A 20,093-nucleotide genomic window follows, 5' to 3' on the forward strand; every position below is an offset into this window, starting at 1 on the left:
CCGGTTGGGGGGAGCCTCCCCCTTCCCCGGTTTCTGGTCGGGCAGCCGGGGCCTCCCTCTCTGCGGGGCCGCCGTCCTCGCTGCCGTGCTGTAGGATCCCCCGCTTCTCCCTCGGTGCCCGTTGTGAGGGGGCCTCCCCCTTCCCCAGCCCCCATTTTGGGGGCCTCCCTCTCTATGCAGCCCCCCGTCGCTATCGTGCTGGTGCAGAAGCCCTCCCTCCCCCATCAAGGTGGGGTTCCCTCCCCCAGACCTGGTTGCAGGGAGGGTTGTCTCCCCCTCCGTTCCCCGTCTGTTGCGGTGGTGTGGGATCCACCCTGTTCCATCCCACTGCCCGTTATTTGAGGGGGAGCGGCTCCATGTTCCCCCCTATGGTGCTGTGGGAGCCCCTCCTCCCCACACTGTGCCCCCCACCCCACGCCTCATGCACCCCCTGCCCCACAGCTCAGCACCCTGGGGCTTACCCTGTGCTGCCTGCTGGGGTGTTCCCCTCCCAGGGAGCATCCTCAGCCCTCCTCCCCTGTCCTGTTGGGAGCCCTTGGGAAGGGGGATCCTTGCGCACGTCCCCAGCACCGGCCTGGGGCTCTGTTGTGCCCTCAGGGAAAACCCCAGTGCTCCTGTATTTGCCTCTTGCATCCCTATCCCATGCAAGCACCAATTCTGCTCACTCTCATGTGGCCTTTGGAGTGTGGAGGGCTGGCCTTGCTGCTGTGTGCACACTGGGGGTCTCGCAGGGTGCGTTGAAACCGGTGTGACTGTCTGGGGGGACAGCAGCAAATGTTTCCCTGCCTAATGGGATATGTAAGTTGGTGCTCGTACGAGTACAAACGGCGTCACCCAAATGCTAAGGCAGCAAGCTGGGTGACAAGGGTTTGTGACGGAGGTAGGCTGTACATCTGTGTTTGGGGTGGGAAGAGGGCTTTTGGGGCTGGGGAGGGCTGTGGGAGGTGATGGGCGAGGGGGGGAAGGTGGTATTTGGGTGATGGGATGCTGGGTGTGGTTGTCATGTGAACTTTTGGATGCTGGACCGGCTCTGCCAGCCGTGGATAGGGGTGAGCGCTGGCACTTGTGTAGCTGTTGTAACAACCCAGGAAAGTGTGTTTGGTCTAAACCGCAGCCTGTGATGTCTGTTCCCATTGATGGCAGGTTTTCAACACCATTGTTGAAATAGGAAAGGAGCAACTTTGCAGAATTTGCTTCCAAGCTTCATTGAGAAAGAGGCAGCTTCTTGAATGAGCGGTATGCAATGTTTCCTCATGGTTGGCATTTTATATGGTACTGAACTGTAGCGCGTTTATTGTATATCAGCTAATTTACGAACTCTTCCTGCAGGATGGTTGCCTGGAGTACCTGTTTGTTGCTCTAGTTTTTGCGTGGATCCCCATTTACTGCCATTGTGCCAAGTGGCTCCATTTCTGATAACGGAGACAGGAATCACCCGGTCATTTTGTATGTTAAGGGCTGGATTTAATGGAGTCCATTTGGCTGTTGGAGGAACGGAAAGGTGTGAAACTGCCTGAGTGGGAAGCCGCTCGTTCTGGGTACGGTAATGCGTGGCTTATGCTGGTGTGAGTTGCTTGTGTGCACGCTGAAAGCTTTGAGTCTGCTTTGGTTTGGCTTTCTCAGCATCTGTTCTGTAGGGTGGCCCTGGCAGCTGGATTGCTTCCTGCTATGAATCGGAAACAGCCCTTCTGCATAGGGAGGACGGGATGCGAGGATGGGGTCTGTCAGTGCAGGCTGCTTCCCTTCTCTACAATCGTAGGCTCTGTAGGTCATGTGCTGCCAATGGGCTTGGAGTGGTCGGTGTTTTAAATGAGCTGTTAAATGTGAACACTAGACGGTCTTGTTTGATAGAAGGGGGATGGGAGGAAAGAGCCAGCTGGATGGAGACAGGCATACTCCAGGCTGTGATCTGCCGAGTGCTGCTGAAGGGAGACTAGTGCTTCTGTCCCTGTTATTTCTCTGAGTGACTACCAATTTTAGGTATCTACAGGTTGCCTAGTCAGATTTTTTTTTCTGGATCTGGGTTCTGGGATGCAGAGCTGATGCAAGGAAACTGCATATAACGAGTTGCAAGTGACCAGCTCTTCAGCTTCACAGCTTGATGGCTTTGTTCCTGGTATCAGCTCTTGTCCTGAGCAGAGTGGGGTATTAATATGAAAACTAGGAAACAGCTACATTAAGTTTCACGCTGTAGAAAGAGGATACTTTTCGCTCTGGCTCTGGGCAGTGTTTCTGAGCTTTAGGTAGGTGACTGAAGTTCTTGCAACTATGCTAAATTGTTCTTGTGAGCCAATATCGTTAATCAGGGCCCACAAAATAGTGAATTTGATAGTAGGATTACTCCTGCAAGCCAAGTGGTGTGCTGAGGGGACAGTTGTGATTCAGAGTGTATTTTTCAGGTGTTAAAAATGTTAAGCTTGCCAGGTAAGGATAATAAACTAATGCTGCAGTTGTACCATACACCAGCAAAAATCTGTAGCGCTCCAGTGCTCTTCTGTTTTGCCCATTCCAATATCTCAGGTGCCTCCAGATTGTAGGATCTACTGTCTGTCCGGAACAGCAATCTCAGCAGTAATCTTGCTGATGTTTTAGGGAAGGCTTGTTGGTGTTTTTCCCTTTGAATTCAACCTCCTGAACTTATTCCCAAGCTGTTGCATTTCTTTACTAAAAGCTGAGGCACTCATTCTGTTTCTCTTTTCCTTCCCAGGATGGTGCAATGGATTTACTAAAAGAACTGAAAAGTATGCCTATGACTTTGGACTTATTGCAGGTGAGTTGCACAGTTAGGGTAAAAAGATGAAGTCTGCATCTGGATGAGTTAAAAATGTTGTTTAAATAAACTTAATAGATTTCCTCTCACTTCTTGCCTCACTCAAAGCATCAAAATAAACATTAAATCCAGAAAATAGTACTGAACCTGGATTTTGGACTGGCAATTAAATAGCTCTGGGCCACCATGTGCTGCCTGAAACTTCTGCACAGCTGATGAGGCAAATGTGGGTAACTGCTCAAATCCTTTCTTAGGCTTCAAAAAGAGGAAAGACCAGATTAAAGTAGCAAACCTAAAGGGCAGTCATGGGAGAAGTTCTTTAAGTCTTTGTAATGGTGATATTCAGGACACTGGGGAGGTGTGAACAGAATTACAATTCAGAGATTAAGATATGCATCTTGGATTTTTTCCACTCTAAGCTTGAATGTCACTTACAGGTGTGTAGAGAAGGTATTTGTGGGTGATTGGATGTCTAGCTTCCCATCAGTTTGAGTAAACTGGAGAGTGTCATCTCGCTCTTCCAAAGTTGTAAGGAGATAATTGTGCAAGTTCTTGGATACTTCATATCTTGGTCACTGCTTTGACTTCATGCTTATTTTTGATTTCGGTTAGTAACAAATAACGAATCTGTTCTTGAATCATTCATTTGAATGTTCACTTGCAGTCCACCCGCATTGGGATGTCAGTAAATGCACTGAGAAAGCAGAGCACAGATGAAGAAGTGATATCGCTTGCCAAATCCCTCATCAAATCTTGGAAAAAACTTCTAGGTAAGGAAATCATCATGTTCCTGTCAGATTCAACCTGTGAAGGAAGCTGGCTTCAGTGGGAGGCTGGGTTTCTCAGGAGAGCTTATCTATTGATCTGAATAGAATATTCTAGCAAATCAGCCTTTACAATTGCACCCTCTGTCTTTCAAGTTTTGTCTCCTACCATGCATTCCTCTAGATTCAGCTCCTGTTTAGCTAGCTCATCCTTGAAAGAGCATTGAAAGCTTCAGGACTATTCTTAACGTGTACCTGTCCATATAATAATTAGCAACATTATTTGTGGAAACAATATCTGCACTCTGAACCCTCCGCCCCCACTTGTGTGCTATGTGGCACTAATACAGCGTGTGCTGTCAACCTTGTGCAATGACTTGTAAAGAGAAATGCTGGAATGCATTTTGGGTGATGAGTGGGAGAAGGATCTGAGTTTAACACCTTGTAGACAAATTCACATGGACTGTTTCCTGCTGGGGAGGCTTTCATGGTGATGGATGCTGATAAGCAGAAGCTTGTAATTCTGTCTGAGAAATCTTAATGCTAATATAGCACAAACTAATGTCAACATTACAGATGGAGGGACTACAAATATAGTCTTAGTGGTTACCTTTGTGATAAAAGAATGAGGCATCTGCAGCGCTGAGACTGGAAGGGCAGCTCTACCTGCTAGCAAGACCGTGTGTCTCCCACTCTGTGCTAGTGGCAAAGTACCCCAATGTGAAATTCAAACACTCCTTACATCTTAAACAGATCTTTTGGGCAGCTGTGTGTAAAAAGAACAAGAGCGATGTGGTATTTGAGGAGAAGTGAAATGTGCAGCTGGCTCTAGTCTGCACCCCAGGGCTCCCCATCTCTTGATAGGCTAAATAAGTGTTAGAAGCACTGTTTTCCTGTCCTGGCTGGGACTGTCACTTCCACGTTAGGGCTGATGTGTATTGGCTAGGCTGAGACAGTTTACCTCTGCAACAGACTTGTTTTACAGTGTAATGAAAGTCCTCTCCAGGGTTGTGCTATTGGCTTTCAACAGCACTTGGGAAACGCTAGAAATTGTATTCCCAGAACGACTAGCCTGTACTGGCCCTTGAGGTGGCCGTTGGCTGGAAATGCTGCTTTTAGTGGTGCTTTAGAGAACTTGATCTAATCTGTACTCAGCCAGGGTGTCTCTGAAAGAAACTTTCGTGATGAGGCATGTCTTGTGAGGAAGCTTATCTCCTAGGCAGGGAAGGTAGGCAAGGAAGGCAGCTCTCTAGTTTGGTGGGGAAAGCTTTTGTTTGAATTAGTTTCTACTTAGAGGCAAGAAAAAGGTCTGGAAAGCACGGAAACCATTCTTTCTCCTGATTCTTTTTGGAGAATAGTAACTCGCCTTAACAATTCTGTGTAGTGTTAAGACATTGATTAGTGTATGCGGGGTTGTAGCATAAAGACCAGCTCTGAACCCTTTAGCATCCATTTCTCTTCTTTTGAATATAGATGCTTCTGAGGAAAAAAGTGAGGAGAAAAAGAAAAACCTGTCCTTACCAACATCTTCCTCGAAGGAGACTGGTAACTCAAGAGACCAAAGGTAATGTTTCCCTTTAACTAAAGATGATACTGTTACAGAATTTGAATTTTCTTATGGCACCTTACATAAATTTTTATTTTTAAGTGTCTGAGTTGGGAATTTTGCGTGGTCAAATTCCTGGTCAGAAACACCAGGAGTCTAGGCTTCTTCAGAGATGATCTGTGTGATGTTTTTAATAAACTGTAACACAGAAATAAACATCTACAAAATACAGTGGCTTTAGTGAGTTTTTTGATTTTATTCACATCTTATTTCATGTTTTTCTACTCTTGCTTACGTGTTGATTTTTCTATTAGTAAAACAGTTCTTTGTTCCTTGTGCTGCGTTTTTATGTATTTTTGCTTATTTCTAGCTTTGAACTCCTTAGAATGAAGATTATTTTTGGCCTTTGCAATCTCAAGTGATGGATGGGATTGATTCATACATCACTATAGTAAAACTTCCATTTCTTTGTCCTCTTCTCAGCAAGTCCCAGCAGAAGTCCTCTTTTCACTCTGGACTGATGTCCACTCATCTGGCAGGTCTGCTGCACGCTCGCTCCTTGCCATGCCTCGGATGTTGCATCCTGTTCCCGCTGTCTGCGGCTGCACTTGCCAAACCGTTGGTTGAGTGGAGGCAGTGATCAAAGGGGAGGGGGCAAATGCAATTTAAAGCTCTGTTCCAGAGGTGAGAGACTTCTCTCAGCCTCAGATCCCAGGAGGCTGTGCGCTTCATAGGTTTGACCCTTAAGTGATTTAGCCAATTTCCCAAGCTTGCCAGAAGATTTAGACTATTAAGGCTATAGTCCTGCTGGTTTGCAGGCTCTTCCACATTTGCAGCCTGTCTCTGTTGGTCACTTTTTTGTCACTCCGCCCTTTGCTTTTCCTTTTCCTTTTTTGCTCAGATGTCTCAAGGCTTGACACTTTGGTGTGAGCCTTTGCAGCTCTACACGGAGCTGCTGATGGAAAAGGCTACTGGTGCTGAGCTACATAACTTTAACTGGCTTGCATCTTTGGTTATCTCACTTCCATAAAATGTGAAGAAGGATTTGGTGAGTATTGCAATGGAAATACTGGGGAGACTTCATAGCCAGAACTGAGTCTTGTAGTGATGTAGTGCAACACAGGAGCTAGGGCTGTCTAGATCTGCGTGCATGACACAGCCAGTGGCAGTCTGGTGTGTGACAGTTGTAAAAGCAGTAAGATGGAGTCTCCCAGCTGCTGTTTCCTTTTGTCCCATTGAGAGGAGATGAGGGTTGGTGGCCAAAGAGCAGTCTGTGATAGTGGAGAAGTGGTTGCTTTGTAAGCTGAGAGAGTCGGTTTGAGCAGTATCACCAGCTTTGTGATGCAAATACCTTCTCTTAATGATCCTTATACTCTAAAGTGCAGGCTGGTACTGCCTTCCCCGGGGCGTGGACGCTGGAAGGATCTACTGTCAGGCTGATGAAGTTAGGAACTGAGTCAGTCGTGGGTAAGAGCCTTTGTGCATGCCCTTACTGGTAAAGGGAGGCAGATTTCCCTCCGGGGTAAGGGCAGAAACCTGCGTGGAAGTACTTGTTGGCTGTTCCTGATGGGGGAAAGGAGAAGGCAAGTATTACTGACTTGGCTGGTACTGCTCAAGCCAGGAAGTAGTATTGCAGTTGAAAGAAAAAAGGAAGCTTCTGATTTAACCTTTGGAAAATTGACCTTGGGGAATGTGGAGCCTGGAGGGAAGGGAGTGCGAGATGTTCCCTGGGCACAGTGGCAGTAGATACTTCATGAGCAAAGCGAGCTGGGCCTGCTGGGACATCTGCTTTGAAGGCTGAGGCTTGTAGTAATTTCACTCGGAATAGGATCCTGGCTGTAGGCAGAGGCAAACCCCCCCTGTCTCCTTGCTTTGTCAGACAGTTATCATGAGGTCTGTGGAGTGGAGCTTTCTGGCTTGTGCTGCTAACCCTCCCCTGTGCCTTGAAGATGTGCTGCAGCTACTGCAGGTTTTTTTTTCCCTTGATGCTTTCTATATGCATTCAGCCTCCATCTTCTGAATGGCAAAGCATCCCCTTGGTTGTAGAAGATAAACAGAAGCAAATAGATTAGCTTAGCATAGGCAGGCAGAAGTGGCTAGCTCCTGGTGTCAGTCTGTTGAGCCAGGCTCTCTTTAGAGACAGGACTGCTTATTCTCCAGTGCTGCAAAATAAACTACTAATCTGCCTTGACAAAAAAAAGAAAAATTATTAGCAGCAAAGAGTCTTTGTTCTTTGAAGCACAGGCTGTGATGAAGGGAGTCTGACTAGTTGCTCAGTGTGTGATAGCTGGTTCAGATGAGGCTGCTATCAAGACACCAAAGAAATCAGCTTGTATTCAGATATTTCAACCACTTAGTCTGATAGATTTTGGCTGGGCCTTCCTCTTCTGTCAGGGAGAAATACTTGTATAGCTCTTGGCCTGAAACTTGTCTTGCTTTCTGGAGCACAGATGTAGAAATCCCTCTGTAGTGACTAGAGAGCTAGCACAGCAAGACCTGAAGGCTCCAAGCCAGCCAGTGTGGAGCTGGCACCTGTGAAGTTATATGCTGCATTACTGTAATCCAAAGCATATTCTGTTGTGCTGTAGTATTTCAGACCATTAGTGTAGTACATTTTAATGGGCTATATCTAATGTTTCTCTGTCTCTGGCAGCATGAGCTTTTTCTTTTCCAGGATTCTCTAAACTGCCTTTATTAGGAGGTTTTGTATCTGTGGCCTGAATTCAGCTCTTCTGTGGGATTTTCTTCCAGTGCAGCCCTGAGTTCTGCTTGCAGTCCCTGGCTGTTGCTTTGCCACCATTTTGTTCCAGCATAGCCTCTTTTATGTATAAACTTTTGTTGCCTGGATAGATTTACAAGTTTTCTCCTGTTTAACAGGAACAGTGTGAACCATAAGGATTTCCTGAAATAAGTCTTCTAGGTGTGTTTGAGGTCTATTTCCCACCTATTCTAACTATAAACTAACTTCTAAAGCTTAATAAATAACTTTCTGTACAGTCTTTGGAATGGCTGAGAAGTCTGTTTCATCTAATTTGTGAGTGATCAGTTGTCATCTCAGGGCATGTATGACATGTATGCATATGTAGGTGAATATGTCTTTACTCATCAGCTAACAGAAGTGCGGTAACCATGCATCTTGTCTAGCTTTTTTCCACCTCCAGGGAATAAACATCTCAATGTTTAAGACAATAGCATTTGCAGGTAGAACCTTCCTGAAAATCAAGTATTACCTGTGCAAATTCACAGGTTCACTGAGTTCACATGCAGTGTTTTGTTCTGGGAGACCTTAGTGTCACCGTTGCCTGCAAGATGAGACAAAGTTAAAGCTAGAAGAGCTCTGAGGAAAGCTTCTCCTGCCACCCCTTCCCAGGACAGCACAACCTCTGCCCAAGCTGTCCCTGACAGGCCTTTCTCTAAGCTCTTTTTTGACAATCCTAAAAAACCTCAGGGTGTAAGACACTTCCACAGCTGCCTTTGGCAGTATCTTCTAATTCATAACTCCCCTTTACAACTTGAAACTTCCTCTCAGTCAAAACCTGTCTTGCTAAGACCATTTCTTCATGCTTTTGTCTTTAGCAAGATGCAGGATTTTTCCTACTGTCCTCCTTTGTAACAAGTTTTCCAGTATTTCAGGACTTGTCTCCTCTAAGTCTTCCCTGCTGCAAACCACTCCCAATTCCTTCAGTCTTTCCTTTTATTGTAGGTATGTTTTCTAGGCTTTTTGCCTTCGTCCTTTGGGAAGTCTCATTTTTCCAAGCTGTTCTTTGCAACATGATCAGCTGTGACTTTTAGATGAGTTATTCCTGAGTTGTGTATGCTTTGCTATATACACCCCCATGTGTGCTGCCTGTGATCTGTGCATAGCTTCTTAAGAACAAAAGTACCTGATGGTGATTTGTACATCCCAGATGGGAGAAGATCGTCATCTAATTGATTATTTGCAAGCTAAGTTGTTTCTTCTTTTTGTAATATGTGCAGTGTAAATCTTATTGAATGTTTTGAGCTGTGTGGACACAAATCTGTTCCTTAATAGCCTCCTGCAGTGCTGACCAGTAAAACTAGCTGGTAAAAAGTGTTTTTATTCAGCTACTGGTCAAAGAGAAACACAGTAAGCTCGCAATATAATCTCCCTCATAGAGTGCATCTGTTTCATCTGAGCAAGAAATTAATCTTCCGCTATGGTTTGAGCTGAACAATTTGCTGAAGGTGCACTGGTGGATGCTTCTTAAAAGGGCCTGGCGAGGTTTTGAACTGCGGCAATCCAGTAGCCCTAATGATGATCTACGGGCTTTGAAGCACTGCAGAGCCAGACTGGATTTGAACTTAACACCAGCAGGGTCTCCCAGGATAAGTCCCTGAAGCTTTCTGGCTCAGTTTGTGTGGCAGCAGATTCAGAAGGTTTCCAGCTTGGTGCTGTTTTGCTGTGGGCTGACTAATCCCTTCCAGGACAGTGTAGTGGAAATGCCTGTTCCTAACAGATTTATCTTCGATGGCAAAGAATTGGGAGTAGTGACCCAGCTTAACAGCAATTATCAAGCCACTTGGATCTTCAAGGAGGTGTTGCCAGTATGGCATGGGTGAAATATCAGGGTTTCTCTTCCTCCCCCCTTTGTCTTTTACTGCATTAATGTTACCAGGCAGTGGCCATAAATACAGTGCATTTTATGGCCCAAACACCAAAGTCAGAGCAATCTCTGTGGAAAAATTTGCTGTTCTGCTGCCTAGATTTAAGGTGGAGGGGAAGCTGTATAAAATCATATGGGAATCGTAATGCCAGCTCCCCTGGCAGATGACCTGACTGAGTCAGCCATAGCAGGCAGGTGTTTGCATTCCTTTGCCTGTGCCTGTGATTGCTTGCAGGTGGAAATGAAGTTATTTTTGTGAGTGAAGCAGTATTTATTAGTCCTGTGCTAGCTTGGCACCTGTGCAAGCTGTGTGTGGTTGTGTAGAGATGCTCTTCTGAGATGAGTAATCAAAGAGTCTTGTCCAGATTACAGGAAAAAGGAAGATCCTCTTATGTGTTATGCTTTGCTGTTGTTTTTTTAATATTGGAGCTGAAGGAGCCATTTTCTTTCTTTTCCTTAGCATGGCAGCTCCTTCTTCTGGAGGGGCTAGCGTAGGCTTCTCTGATTTCTGCCCCAGAAGGCAGTGTGCTGCACTCCTTGTCGGCTACAGAGAGCTAAGTGCTTTTTTGTTTAGCTGTTCTCTTTCCTGCTGCTGACATCTTGGTAGTAAAGGATGTGAGATGAGGAACCAGCTCCAGCACCTGCTGATATTAACCTTACCGGTGCCTCCTGCTCCCTTTTCTGCTGAGAGCAGTTATGGACTTTGTGTCCTGCGAAGTGAGAGAGGAATAAAGTACCGTGCATCTGTGCACTATGCTACCAGACCGAGAGGGTGCTGATGGTCTCAGGAAACCCTGAGTATATTTGAGTTACTGATGGTGTCTAACGGCTTCATAATATTTTCACTCGATGCCCAGTGGTGCAGCAGTTCTGATGTGTGTTCAATAACAGAAGTCGGTTGGCAGGCCTGCTTCGTGGATTAAACCCTCCATTTACAGCCAGCAGAGTCCACAGGAGCGCTTGTATCTGGGTGGATGGTGCTGGTTGCTGTATTGCGCTATATGCTGATTTGGGGCATGTGTCTTTGCACTGTTTTCCTCTGATTGGTTTTGTATTATGATTAACAGGATGCTTGGCCACATACCTGCTGATCCCTTCTCTGCTCTCAGTGACCCGAACTGAGACATTCTGACAGGTGAAGTTTCTCTTTTAGCTCCAACAAAAGGCAGGAGCCTCCGAAGACTCCGACCACCCCCAAAATCACCACCTTCCCTCCGGCGCCCGTCACCTGCGATGCTGTCCGCAACAAATGCAGAGAAATGCTGACAACAGCTCTACAGGCTGATGGTAAGTGCTGGGGGAAACCCTGCATTGCCTAAAGTGCTTCCCAGCTCCTGGTGCATTCTGACAGAGACCTCTGCATGTAGGTCAGCGCCAGCTCCTCTTAGATATGCTCTTCTGGAGCAGCCTTGTCAAAGGATTATTGCCATCGGCTCGGTCTAGCCACTGGTCACCCCTTTGTCAGACTGGCTGGCCATTGCAGTGTTTACAGACACTTGCTATAAAGTGTCTATAAGCCTGGCTTGAACCAGAGGCATGGCAATGTGTCAGGCAATGGCTGTTAAGAACATGGGGTCTTCTGCTCTGCAGCCTGGGGTGGTCTGGCCAGAAGTTTCATCTTCAGGTGTGCAGGTATTTGCTTCCCTTTCTAGGTCTCAGTCTTGTCTGATTGCTGTAGAGTGAAGCTGTCATCTCTGCTTTCCCTTGGGGCACAAAATGAAGCTGTAATGCAATACATGGAATTTGTCGGTAATGGTGCTTGTGCCAGTCACCTTCTGCTCTTAGACTCCCCTGCCTGTGCAAACTGGAGCCCCTTAAATACCGTGGTCCTCTGTGGATCTGCGGTGGAGTAGGTCTCTCTTGCACTCGGTCTGTGCCGTCTAAAATGAGAGGCAACATGAGGTGCTCAGCATCTCTGAAAGTCAGATTTTAAACACATGCTTGTGTCCAAATTGCAGATCCCTTTGGAAAATTGGGGTCTAAGCACTGCAGAGTTTTATTAATTTGGAGCCAAGGAATGTAGACGGCAGATGGAGAAGATCACAAAGTCTTTATTTCTAGCCTTCCTGTGCATGTGCATGTGTTTATATATGCTGCATTAAATACTTTGTATAACTTTTAGAAAAAACCTTTCCATATGAAGTCTGGTAAATAGACCCCTTGAGTCTTTTGCTAAGCTGATCCCTGTTGCTTGCTTTATGGCGTTGGTTACCATACCCAGTGTCCAAACTCATAGCAGTTACTGCACTCTATGTGATGCTGTTTAGTTGGCAAGAAGTAGTGTGTGAGAGAAGAGGGGAGGGGCAGACGGTCCTCAGCTGAGAAGAGAAATGAAGGCTTGACTCTGATGCTGCATGTTTTTGGGCCCTGCCAGATTGTTGGTCTGAGTAGAGCTACTGCTCATTGACACCAGTATCTGAGACTCAATTCCTGCCTATATATATTTGATTTCAACTGTACCAAGAATATATTAGAAAGCTGCATGTTTTGGGGGCCAGGTTCTTGTTAGCTTTGTCTAGTGCAGTCCATCTCCTAGAGAGGCAGAGGGCACAGACTGGCTGGATTGGTCTGTTTTCATCACTGCCCTTTTCAAAAGGGTCAGAGGGTAGCTAGAGCAAAGGCCAAGGTGCCATTTGATAGAAAGAGCATGTAGATCAAAATAGTAAACTATCTAGATTTGTGTATCAGAAATACTGAGCCTGGGGACCCCTTGCCTGGTTGGAAGTCACTGACCTCGTGTTTCTCTTGCCTTACAGACGACTATATTGCCATTGGCGCCGACTGTGAGCACATAGCAGCCCAGATTGAAGAATATATCCTTACTGTACGGGGCTTCCTCAAGGGCCTGCATGCCTCCAGGCCGTGAAATGAATGTGCTTGGAGGAAAAATGGGGACAGTCTTTCTTTGCATAAATGTTCTGCTGCAACTCTGCTTGTCAGGGCTCTGGGTCTGGTTCCAGCTCTGCTTGGCTGAGTCCTGGGTCACTAACGAACCACTGGTGTGGTGTTGGGAGCTCTGGGCAGACCCCTTGCTGGTGTGATGGACACGGTTATTTCCTTCCTGTTCATGCCATAATGGACTGTAATCCCCAGGTTGTCTTTCCCATCAAAATCCTATTTCCTGTTCTCAGCTCTGCTTACAAATACATGCAACTTCCCTGTGCCTCCCTGCTGAGCAGAGTGTGCTGATATAGACAAAAGCAATGGGAAGGATAGAGCAATGAGGGTCAAATTGCATGTCGATTTGAGATAAGCCAGGAGTTTGCTTGGTTTGGGGGCTGTGGAGCAGGAGGTACAGCTGGGCTGTCTTAGTGGAGCGTTTGGTGGCTACTTTGCTGAGGGAAAGAGCAGGTTGAAGAACCTGAGCATAACTGAAAATAAAGATTATTTCCGGCACAGTGAAAGAGCCAGAACTGAAAGCCCCTAAACTCTGGGACTGTATAAGCCTGCTCTCAAATCCAGCATTAGCCTCCCAGAGCAGACACTGCTGTTGGGTCCCAGCACCCTCGTCTGTGTCCTGGCAGCGAGTAACACTCCCAGCTATTCATGAGTGGTGTAGAAAGTGCTTGGAGGCCTCTGGGTTGATTGCAGACTCCTTGACTGCCATGTACGCATATACCAAGATGTCAAAAACACCGACATGAAATACAAGAACCGAGTGAGGAGCCGCATCTCGAATCTGAAGGACTCCAAAAATCCTGAGCTGAAAAAGAACGTGCTGTGTGGGGCGATTACCCCCGAGCAGATCGCGGTGATGACCTCGGAGGTGAGGAAGCCTGAGGAGCAGGGTTTGCTTCTTACAGGGGATGTGTCCTCTGGTTTAGCTTGAAGCAAGGGGCTGGTCTGCTGCCAGGGTTGCAGATTTCTCAGCAGCTGCTGCCTGAGTGCATGGGGAGTGAGCTAGCAATGGGGTTTGCAATGTGGAGAGTAGTCTGTTGGGCCTTCAGATCATCACAGGGGCCTAGGTATGAACCAGAAACCAGGAATGAAAGGCTTTCTGTCTTAAAATACCCATCTGTTAGGTCACCCTGTCCTGTTGACTCTTTCCACTGCAGTGGGTGTGGTGGTAAAAACTGGACAGATGTGATTTTATTGCTTTTTTTTAAAGGAAATGGCCAGTAATGAGCTGAAAGAGATCAGGAAAGCCATGACAAAGGAAGCAATCCGGGAGCATCAGATGGCCAAGACAGGAGGGACGCAGACTGACCTCTTCACCTGTGGGAAATGCAAGAAGAAGAACTGCACCTACACCCAGGTTAGTCTTCCTGCTCCTACAGCCTCCGCGCCGTTGACCTCTGTACAGGACATGATCCGTCACGGTCACGAGCTCTTACTGCTCCGTGACAGGCCCTGCAGCACGGCACAAATTTTGCCACTGGTGGAGAGAACCTTTTTGTACACTCGAGACTCTCTAAAACGTGCTGCTTTTGCACAATGATTTTGCACACATTTCCTTGGAGCTCGTGTAACTTTTTTGGCTCATTTGTACAAAAGCAGGGGTTGTGCAGCATCAAGGAAGCTTTCAAAAGTATAGCAGTGCTGCTTGCTGTGCAGCTTCGGAGAGCTGCACATTGAAAGCAGGTGCTGGGAATGTGGAGATTCAGACAAAAAAGGAGTGGGTAGTGTAGAGGAGAGAGACTGCAGAAACCGAGGCAGGCATGTTGATGGCATTAGAAGTGCAAATTAAGAATGTAGATAAGCTGCGGCTGGACAAATCCCAACCTATTTAAAATCAAACAACATGAAACAGGTGAAACATGAGGAATAACAAAGCAGTGATGTGAGCAGGCAGAGGGGATTTTTCTCCTCAATGGACAGCTGCTGGAAGCCTTGTGCGTTACCAGTGCTTCTTAGTTCCCATGTTTGCACCAGGCATCTGGAGATAAATGTGCCTTTGCTGTGAGTCAGTGTTTTAGAATGTGCAGATACCCAAAAATGCACCAGCAACCACGCGATCGCTACTGAGTGGGTGCGCACAAACTGTGTGTGCGAGTGCCGAGTGAAACTCCTTCGTATGCTTGGACGTGATGTGCAAATGCAGATGAGAGCCAGGCAGCTGACCAGGGATTTTTTTCCTTTGGCTCAGCGGCAGCCTTGCATCACGCAGGCTGGCTCAGGCGAGAGGCCTCGCTCTGCGAGTGCGTCCCGGTAAGTCAGCTGGAAGCACTGCCTGGGCTGTCTCGCTCGCCTCAGCAGCATGTGGGACTCTGTCTCCACCTGTAGTGGACTGGAGTCTGACTGTCTGGAATTGGGGCAGGTGACGACAGTGTCTTCTAAAGAGAAATATCAGAAGGTTTTCTGTATTTTTTTTTTATTAGTTTTCCAGTGAAATCACTATTTGGTGACTGAGATGTTGTAAGTTCCAAGTAGATGAACTGGCATTTATTAAAGCGTTTGAAATAAGGCAGTAATGTCGGGTGAGAATTACAGAATTTAGCTATCCAGCTTGCTTGCAAAACATGCTTAATTTGCATCATGCAAATACTGTGCCTCTTACATATTGGGTAATTACACATAGATCACCATAATTACCCCATGACATAGTTGTGCTGTCTGACTTGCGCAGGGAGTGCCAGTGTTTTCAGCGTAGATCTGCCTTGTGGTATTCAAATGCCATGAAAATCTGATCTTTAACAAAGTATGTGTTTCTGGCAAGAGCCAGTCAGAGGCAGCAGTCACATCTGGGTTAAATATCAGAGTTTCTTAAAGGCTCAAATACAAAACAGACTGGAAATGTGAAGAACCTGGTAACCCAGAGCATGTTCCTGTGAGGCCCGGACATAGGACTGGTCTGTAAATGGGAATGGCTTGAGTGCTTTTTCTTGTGTCGCTGTGGAGCACGTGCTTGATGGGCTGAGGGTTTTGTCTCACCGCCGGCTGCACCCCTTCCCAGGGGACGGTACAGGGAGGGACCAGCTGTGGGTATGTCCACCTCCAGAGCCACCTGCAAGGAATGGGCAGCAGAGGGGGTGAGGAGTGAAATCTGCTGCCCCAAAACACGTCACTCCAGGTGGTGTCAAGCTAGAGAGGGGTCATGAGATGTGTGTGGAGGTGTATACCTGTGTAAAACAATAACCAGTCTCGTTTTTCAGGGAAGCTCCTCTTGCCCTCCCAAGCCTCCGGGGTATCATTGATTTCCGACAGTGTGACCCCAGCATGAATCCCTGGTGGCCAGAGGGACGGGGAGCTCCCTGTGACCCCCCCGTGGGGCCATGTGTGATGCTTGGCTCTCATTTTCCTCGTGTCCTCCCCCAGGTGCAGACCCGCAGCTCCGATGAGCCCATGACCACCTTCGTCGTGTGCAACGAGTGTGGGAATCGCTGGAAGGTAGCACACCAAGGATATTACTGGCACTGAGGGGTGTTAGGGTAGCTGCACCCACGATGCTGCAGACGCTTAGCTGCTGCCCTCAGAGGTGCTTGCCAAACGCTGACTGGCTCTAGCAAGTGATCTTTCCTCCCAGCACAGAGGCAAGAGCTCCTGGGTTCATCCCATCTCTGCAGACCAGCTGGGGTCAAGTCTCACTTTCGCATTCCCTGCCTCCCTCCTCACATCCCCTCTTCTGCCATGACCAGCTTCACAGTGCTTTCCATGCTCCCTCTGCCCCCTGAGAGATGGTGGTGATGACATTCAGGATTTTAAAACTGCTCTTTTATACTGCGCACAGAGCTCGGGGGTGAGCAGAAATCTCCCGGTCAATGGCGAGCAGAAATGGCGCCACTACCAAGTGCCAAAGAGCCGCAGCCGAGAGATTCAAACGGGAGCTCTGTTTGGCCCCTACTCCAGGGGCTGAGCCCTGCCTCTGCAGAATCCCCAAGCCCTTGCCAGCTTCAGAAACAAGACCATCACCTGGATCCCTATCTTCTTCTAGGCAGCACGCGCATGACCCGCAGCTCCCCTTGGCAGTGAGGTTTTCTAATCGGGGTTTAAACTCCCTTCTCTTGCAGTTCTGCTGATATGTGCCATGGCCCGAGAGCGGCAGCCAAACGCAGATCAGAGCGCAACCTCCATACGCCAGCTCCCACGGCAATTGTGTATTGTGTCCCAAGTGAGTTTGCATTGTCACACGCTGAGAGAGCAGCTGCGGGGAGGCCTGCCTCTCCGCTTGGGCCTCAGTGGAGAGCCACAGCTGTGGGCTGACAGGGTGGCAGGAGAGCTCACTAAACACATTAGTCGTTATTTTTCTCATCTAAGCGAGTATGGTCACTTTTTTCTTCAAAACTAATATTAAACATTTTTGTCAGTTTCTGACTTTTATTTGAACTCTGCGTGTGCAGCACTTTGTTTTTGCGGCGTGGAACTGCATGGGAGCTTGACAGATGGTCAGTGTCCAGGTGGATGAGGACTGAACACTGCCTGGACCACCTGAAAGCGAGAAGCCGCTTGTAGGTACACCCTCAGTGCTTGTTCCGAGTCAACTCACGAAACCTAAAACACTGGGCCAAGTCCTGGGGTGGCTGCGTGGGCGGTACTGGTCTTCCTCTCCTGACTGAGGAGACCTGTTGATGGAACGCAGCTTTTGGGGCGCAGATCAGGTGCTGCTTTCCATCTTGACAGCATTCATTTGATTTTGCACAGTGGTGTGTGCCTTGTCATCTCAGGCCTTTAAATGGCAACAGCATAGGCTGCTGCAAGAGGGGAGTGTGCTGCCCGGGTTGTAACAGACTGAAAGCAGGGTGACACCAGCCACAACAAAACCCAACCCAAATGGTTGGCTCGGGGGGAGCAGGACAGGGAGGAAGGTGTGCTAGGCCCTGGTGAGGTTAATCTCGATACAGGGAGAAGCCATCAATAAAGGAGGTGGAGGCAATCCACTGGCCAGTGGGAGTGTTAAAAGGGAGTCCCAGGCGCTTTCCTGGTTGTGCATGCTCTGCTCTTAGCTGGACGGCTGAAAGGCAGCCTGAATTTTCAGAGGGACTGGCTGGAGAGGCTCAGGAAGAGGAGGAAATGCTGCAAATACAGGAAACTTTCCAGAGGCTTGGACTGGAAGAGGTAGGGATTACAGATAGTGGTGGGAGTCGTTAGCGCTTAGCTCTGGAAGTGGTGGGGTTTGAAGTGAGCTCAGAGCTAGAGCAAAGCAAGCTTCAGGTGCTACGTCTGCAGACATGGCCCTGTGAGGGGGACCTGCAGGGTCAGGCTCTTTCTGGGAGGCAACTAGAACCTGGTGGGGAAATTCTGTCTGTCCTCACAACAGCTTTCAGCCTGAGACTTAAAATCCCTCTTTTCTTCCTAGCCTTTAACTGGGGTGACGCAGCATTTGGGGGACCCCAGTAAAGCCTCTGAGTTTGAGGCCGCTCTGGAGCAGTCCTCTGCACTGCAGCTCTTGCGCTGACAAGCAGTGCAGGAGCATTTGTAGTCATGTCTCTTATGGCATTGCTCCCCTGTTCCAGAGTGAAAAACAAGTATTTCCACTGGCTTTTCAGCATGCCAGAGAGCAGACATTCAGCAGAGACCTTGGAGATGTTTAGAGAGGAGTAAGCAGCCACATGAAAGCAATGGAAAATGTGCTCGCAGCCCCTTTGAGGGCTGTGCTCCTCTGGAGGCAGGGATCCCAACAGGATCCTTTGCTCAGGGCTTTCACGTTACGGGGTGCAGCCAAGTCTCCCAAGAAGGAAAAGATTCAAAGATGCTGACAGCTGATTTAAGCCTCACGAGTCTTGCGGCGAATGGGATTATTCAAGCCAGGCTTGGGAGGGAACAGAGTCCTTGCAGTAATGCTTAAAAAAAAAGCTTCAGGATCTGAAACCAAAGCTGGCCAAGGCACTCTGGCTTGTGCGCTCTGAGCAGGAGCCAGCTAATGCCCGGTTGCCGTTGCCTTTCGTCTTGCATTGCTGTAAGGAGGGGCGCTGAGCTTGGGCACCGTTTGCTGACAATCCTGAGCTGGGTATGGAGAGTCCCAAGCAGACGGAGCCCCCCAAACCGAGGGAGAAGTACCATGTCTCGGGGCCGTTTTCTGAGATAACACCAAGGAGAGCCAGTGAGGGGAAAGCCACTGGATAAAGAGGTGTCTCAGAAGTAAAGATTCACTTACAAGGTGTTTAAAAGTGCTAGGAGCGGGAGCAAGAGACTAGATTAACTGGTGGCAGCGGGATCTTCCCTGGGCTGAGACCTCCATGGCGTGCAGAGGCTCCGACCCGCCTGCCGCGCTCCCGAATGGCTTTGGGGATGCTCAACCTCCAAACCTTGAGCTAAGGCCGCGTGAGATACTTCCTTTACTCACAGAGCAAACCGAGCAGCCAGAACTAAAACCTCCCCAGCGCAGGGTGGGGATGCTGCGGGGCTGTAGCAGTGGAGGCTTGGCACCCACAGGGGAAAAACCTGTCAATAACAACCGAGTAATAACAATACTGACATTCCTGAACAAATGAACTATCTCTGGTCTCTCTCAAAAATACATTTTTCTCGAACTGTATTTCCAGCTTGGCAAACAAAACTAAATTTACTGACATGAATTTCCACACGAGGAAGGAAACAAACAAACAAAAAAAAGCTGAGAATTTTTTTTGTTTGTTTAAAAAAATACCTTCAATAAAAAGAATCAGTGCTCCTTCTTTTTTTCTTTGAAAGGGAGGGAGAGAGAAGGAGGGAAAGGGGTAGATAAATAGGAAACCACGGGCTGTTCCAGGTCAGGAAAAGCAAAGACTAGTGTTGGTCTTCTGCAGCGTGGCCGAGCCGGTGCGTAGCCGGGCGGCAGGACCCCGGAGTTGGCTTCATTTCAGCGCGGAGGGCAGGGGCTGCTGGCAGAAACGTTTTTAATTCTGGGCGCAGGGGCTCCAGTAAACCATTCCTCATGCCGTACAAAAACACACAGCGATCGTATATCTTCCCTGCGGCGTTTCCCATCCCGCGTGGAGCCCTGCCTGGCCACTGCTTGGTGCCAAGCTGCTCCCAAGGGATGAGGGCCGACCCTTGGGCTTCTTCCCCGCTTGCGGGGCAGGCGTGGGCCAGCCGGGAGCCTTCGCTTTCAGGGGTCCTGGTGCCTGTGGGTTTCTCAGGAGGGCAAACGATGCCTGCACGGCCCCCCATGCGTGTTTTCCCCTTCGCTGAGGTCTGTGAACCGAGGATGCAGGATGCTCTGAGCTCGGGGTGACGAGCGCGTGCGGCCCCGGGGCTGGACCGGTGCCACGCCATGGGGACTGGGTGCTCCGGGACGGGGGCTGGCAGAGGGGGCGGCTGCTGGGCAACCCCTGCCCACCCTCCAAGCGCATCCTCATGGCACCACCGCTGCTGGGGTCCCGTCTGACCCCTCCAGAGCCCCTTAGGCAGCTTCAGAAATGGGGGGGACCGTGGCCCCAGGGTGCTGCCTGCCCTCTACCCCCATCCGGCCCCGGCGCTGCCCCCTGATCCGCCGGGAATGCAAATAGGGCTGCAGCGCTGCCCCCCGCCCC

The 20,093-nt window shown here is 48.6% G+C and overlaps 2 protein-coding genes across 3 annotated transcripts in view; one reads left to right on the forward strand and one right to left on the reverse strand.

The window, feature by feature from the left end:
* The first annotated feature begins 1,150 nt into the window (after positions 1-1,150).
* On the forward strand, positions 1,151-16,968 carry TCEA2 (transcription elongation factor A2). 2 transcript variants are annotated; one of them, XM_009273892.1, is made up of 11 exons: positions 1,151-1,236; positions 1,330-1,538; positions 2,708-2,770; positions 3,435-3,540; positions 5,008-5,098; positions 10,859-10,992; positions 12,462-12,518; positions 13,317-13,471; positions 13,814-13,960; positions 15,961-16,032; positions 16,653-16,968. In XM_009273892.1, exons 3-11 carry the CDS (start codon positions 2,717-2,719, stop codon positions 16,659-16,661), a joined length of 825 nt encoding a protein of 274 aa, XP_009272167.1. In that variant the 5' UTR covers positions 1,151-1,236; positions 1,330-1,538; positions 2,708-2,716; the 3' UTR covers positions 16,662-16,968. The 2 variants fall into 2 exon arrangements, with proteins under 2 accessions (XP_009272167.1, XP_019326200.1); XM_019470655.1 differs by lacking the exon at positions 16,653-16,968 and having other exon boundaries at positions 15,961-16,062.
* A 500-nt stretch (positions 16,969-17,468) lies between these two features.
* The window catches only part of RGS19 (regulator of G-protein signaling 19), an 8,104-nt gene continuing 5,479 nt past the window's right edge, over positions 17,469-20,093 (reverse strand). Inside the window, exon 5 of the mRNA XM_009273933.2 lies at positions 17,469-17,519. Coding sequence (XP_009272208.1) covers positions 17,469-17,519 — 51 coding nt within the window. The remainder of the gene's footprint in view (positions 17,520-20,093) is intronic.

The sequence above is a fragment of the Aptenodytes forsteri genome, unplaced genomic scaffold (genome assembly GCF_000699145.1).
Source record: "Aptenodytes forsteri isolate BGI_AS27 unplaced genomic scaffold, ASM69914v1 Scaffold47, whole genome shotgun sequence".
NCBI classification, from domain to species: Eukaryota; Metazoa; Chordata; class Aves; order Sphenisciformes; family Spheniscidae; genus Aptenodytes; species Aptenodytes forsteri.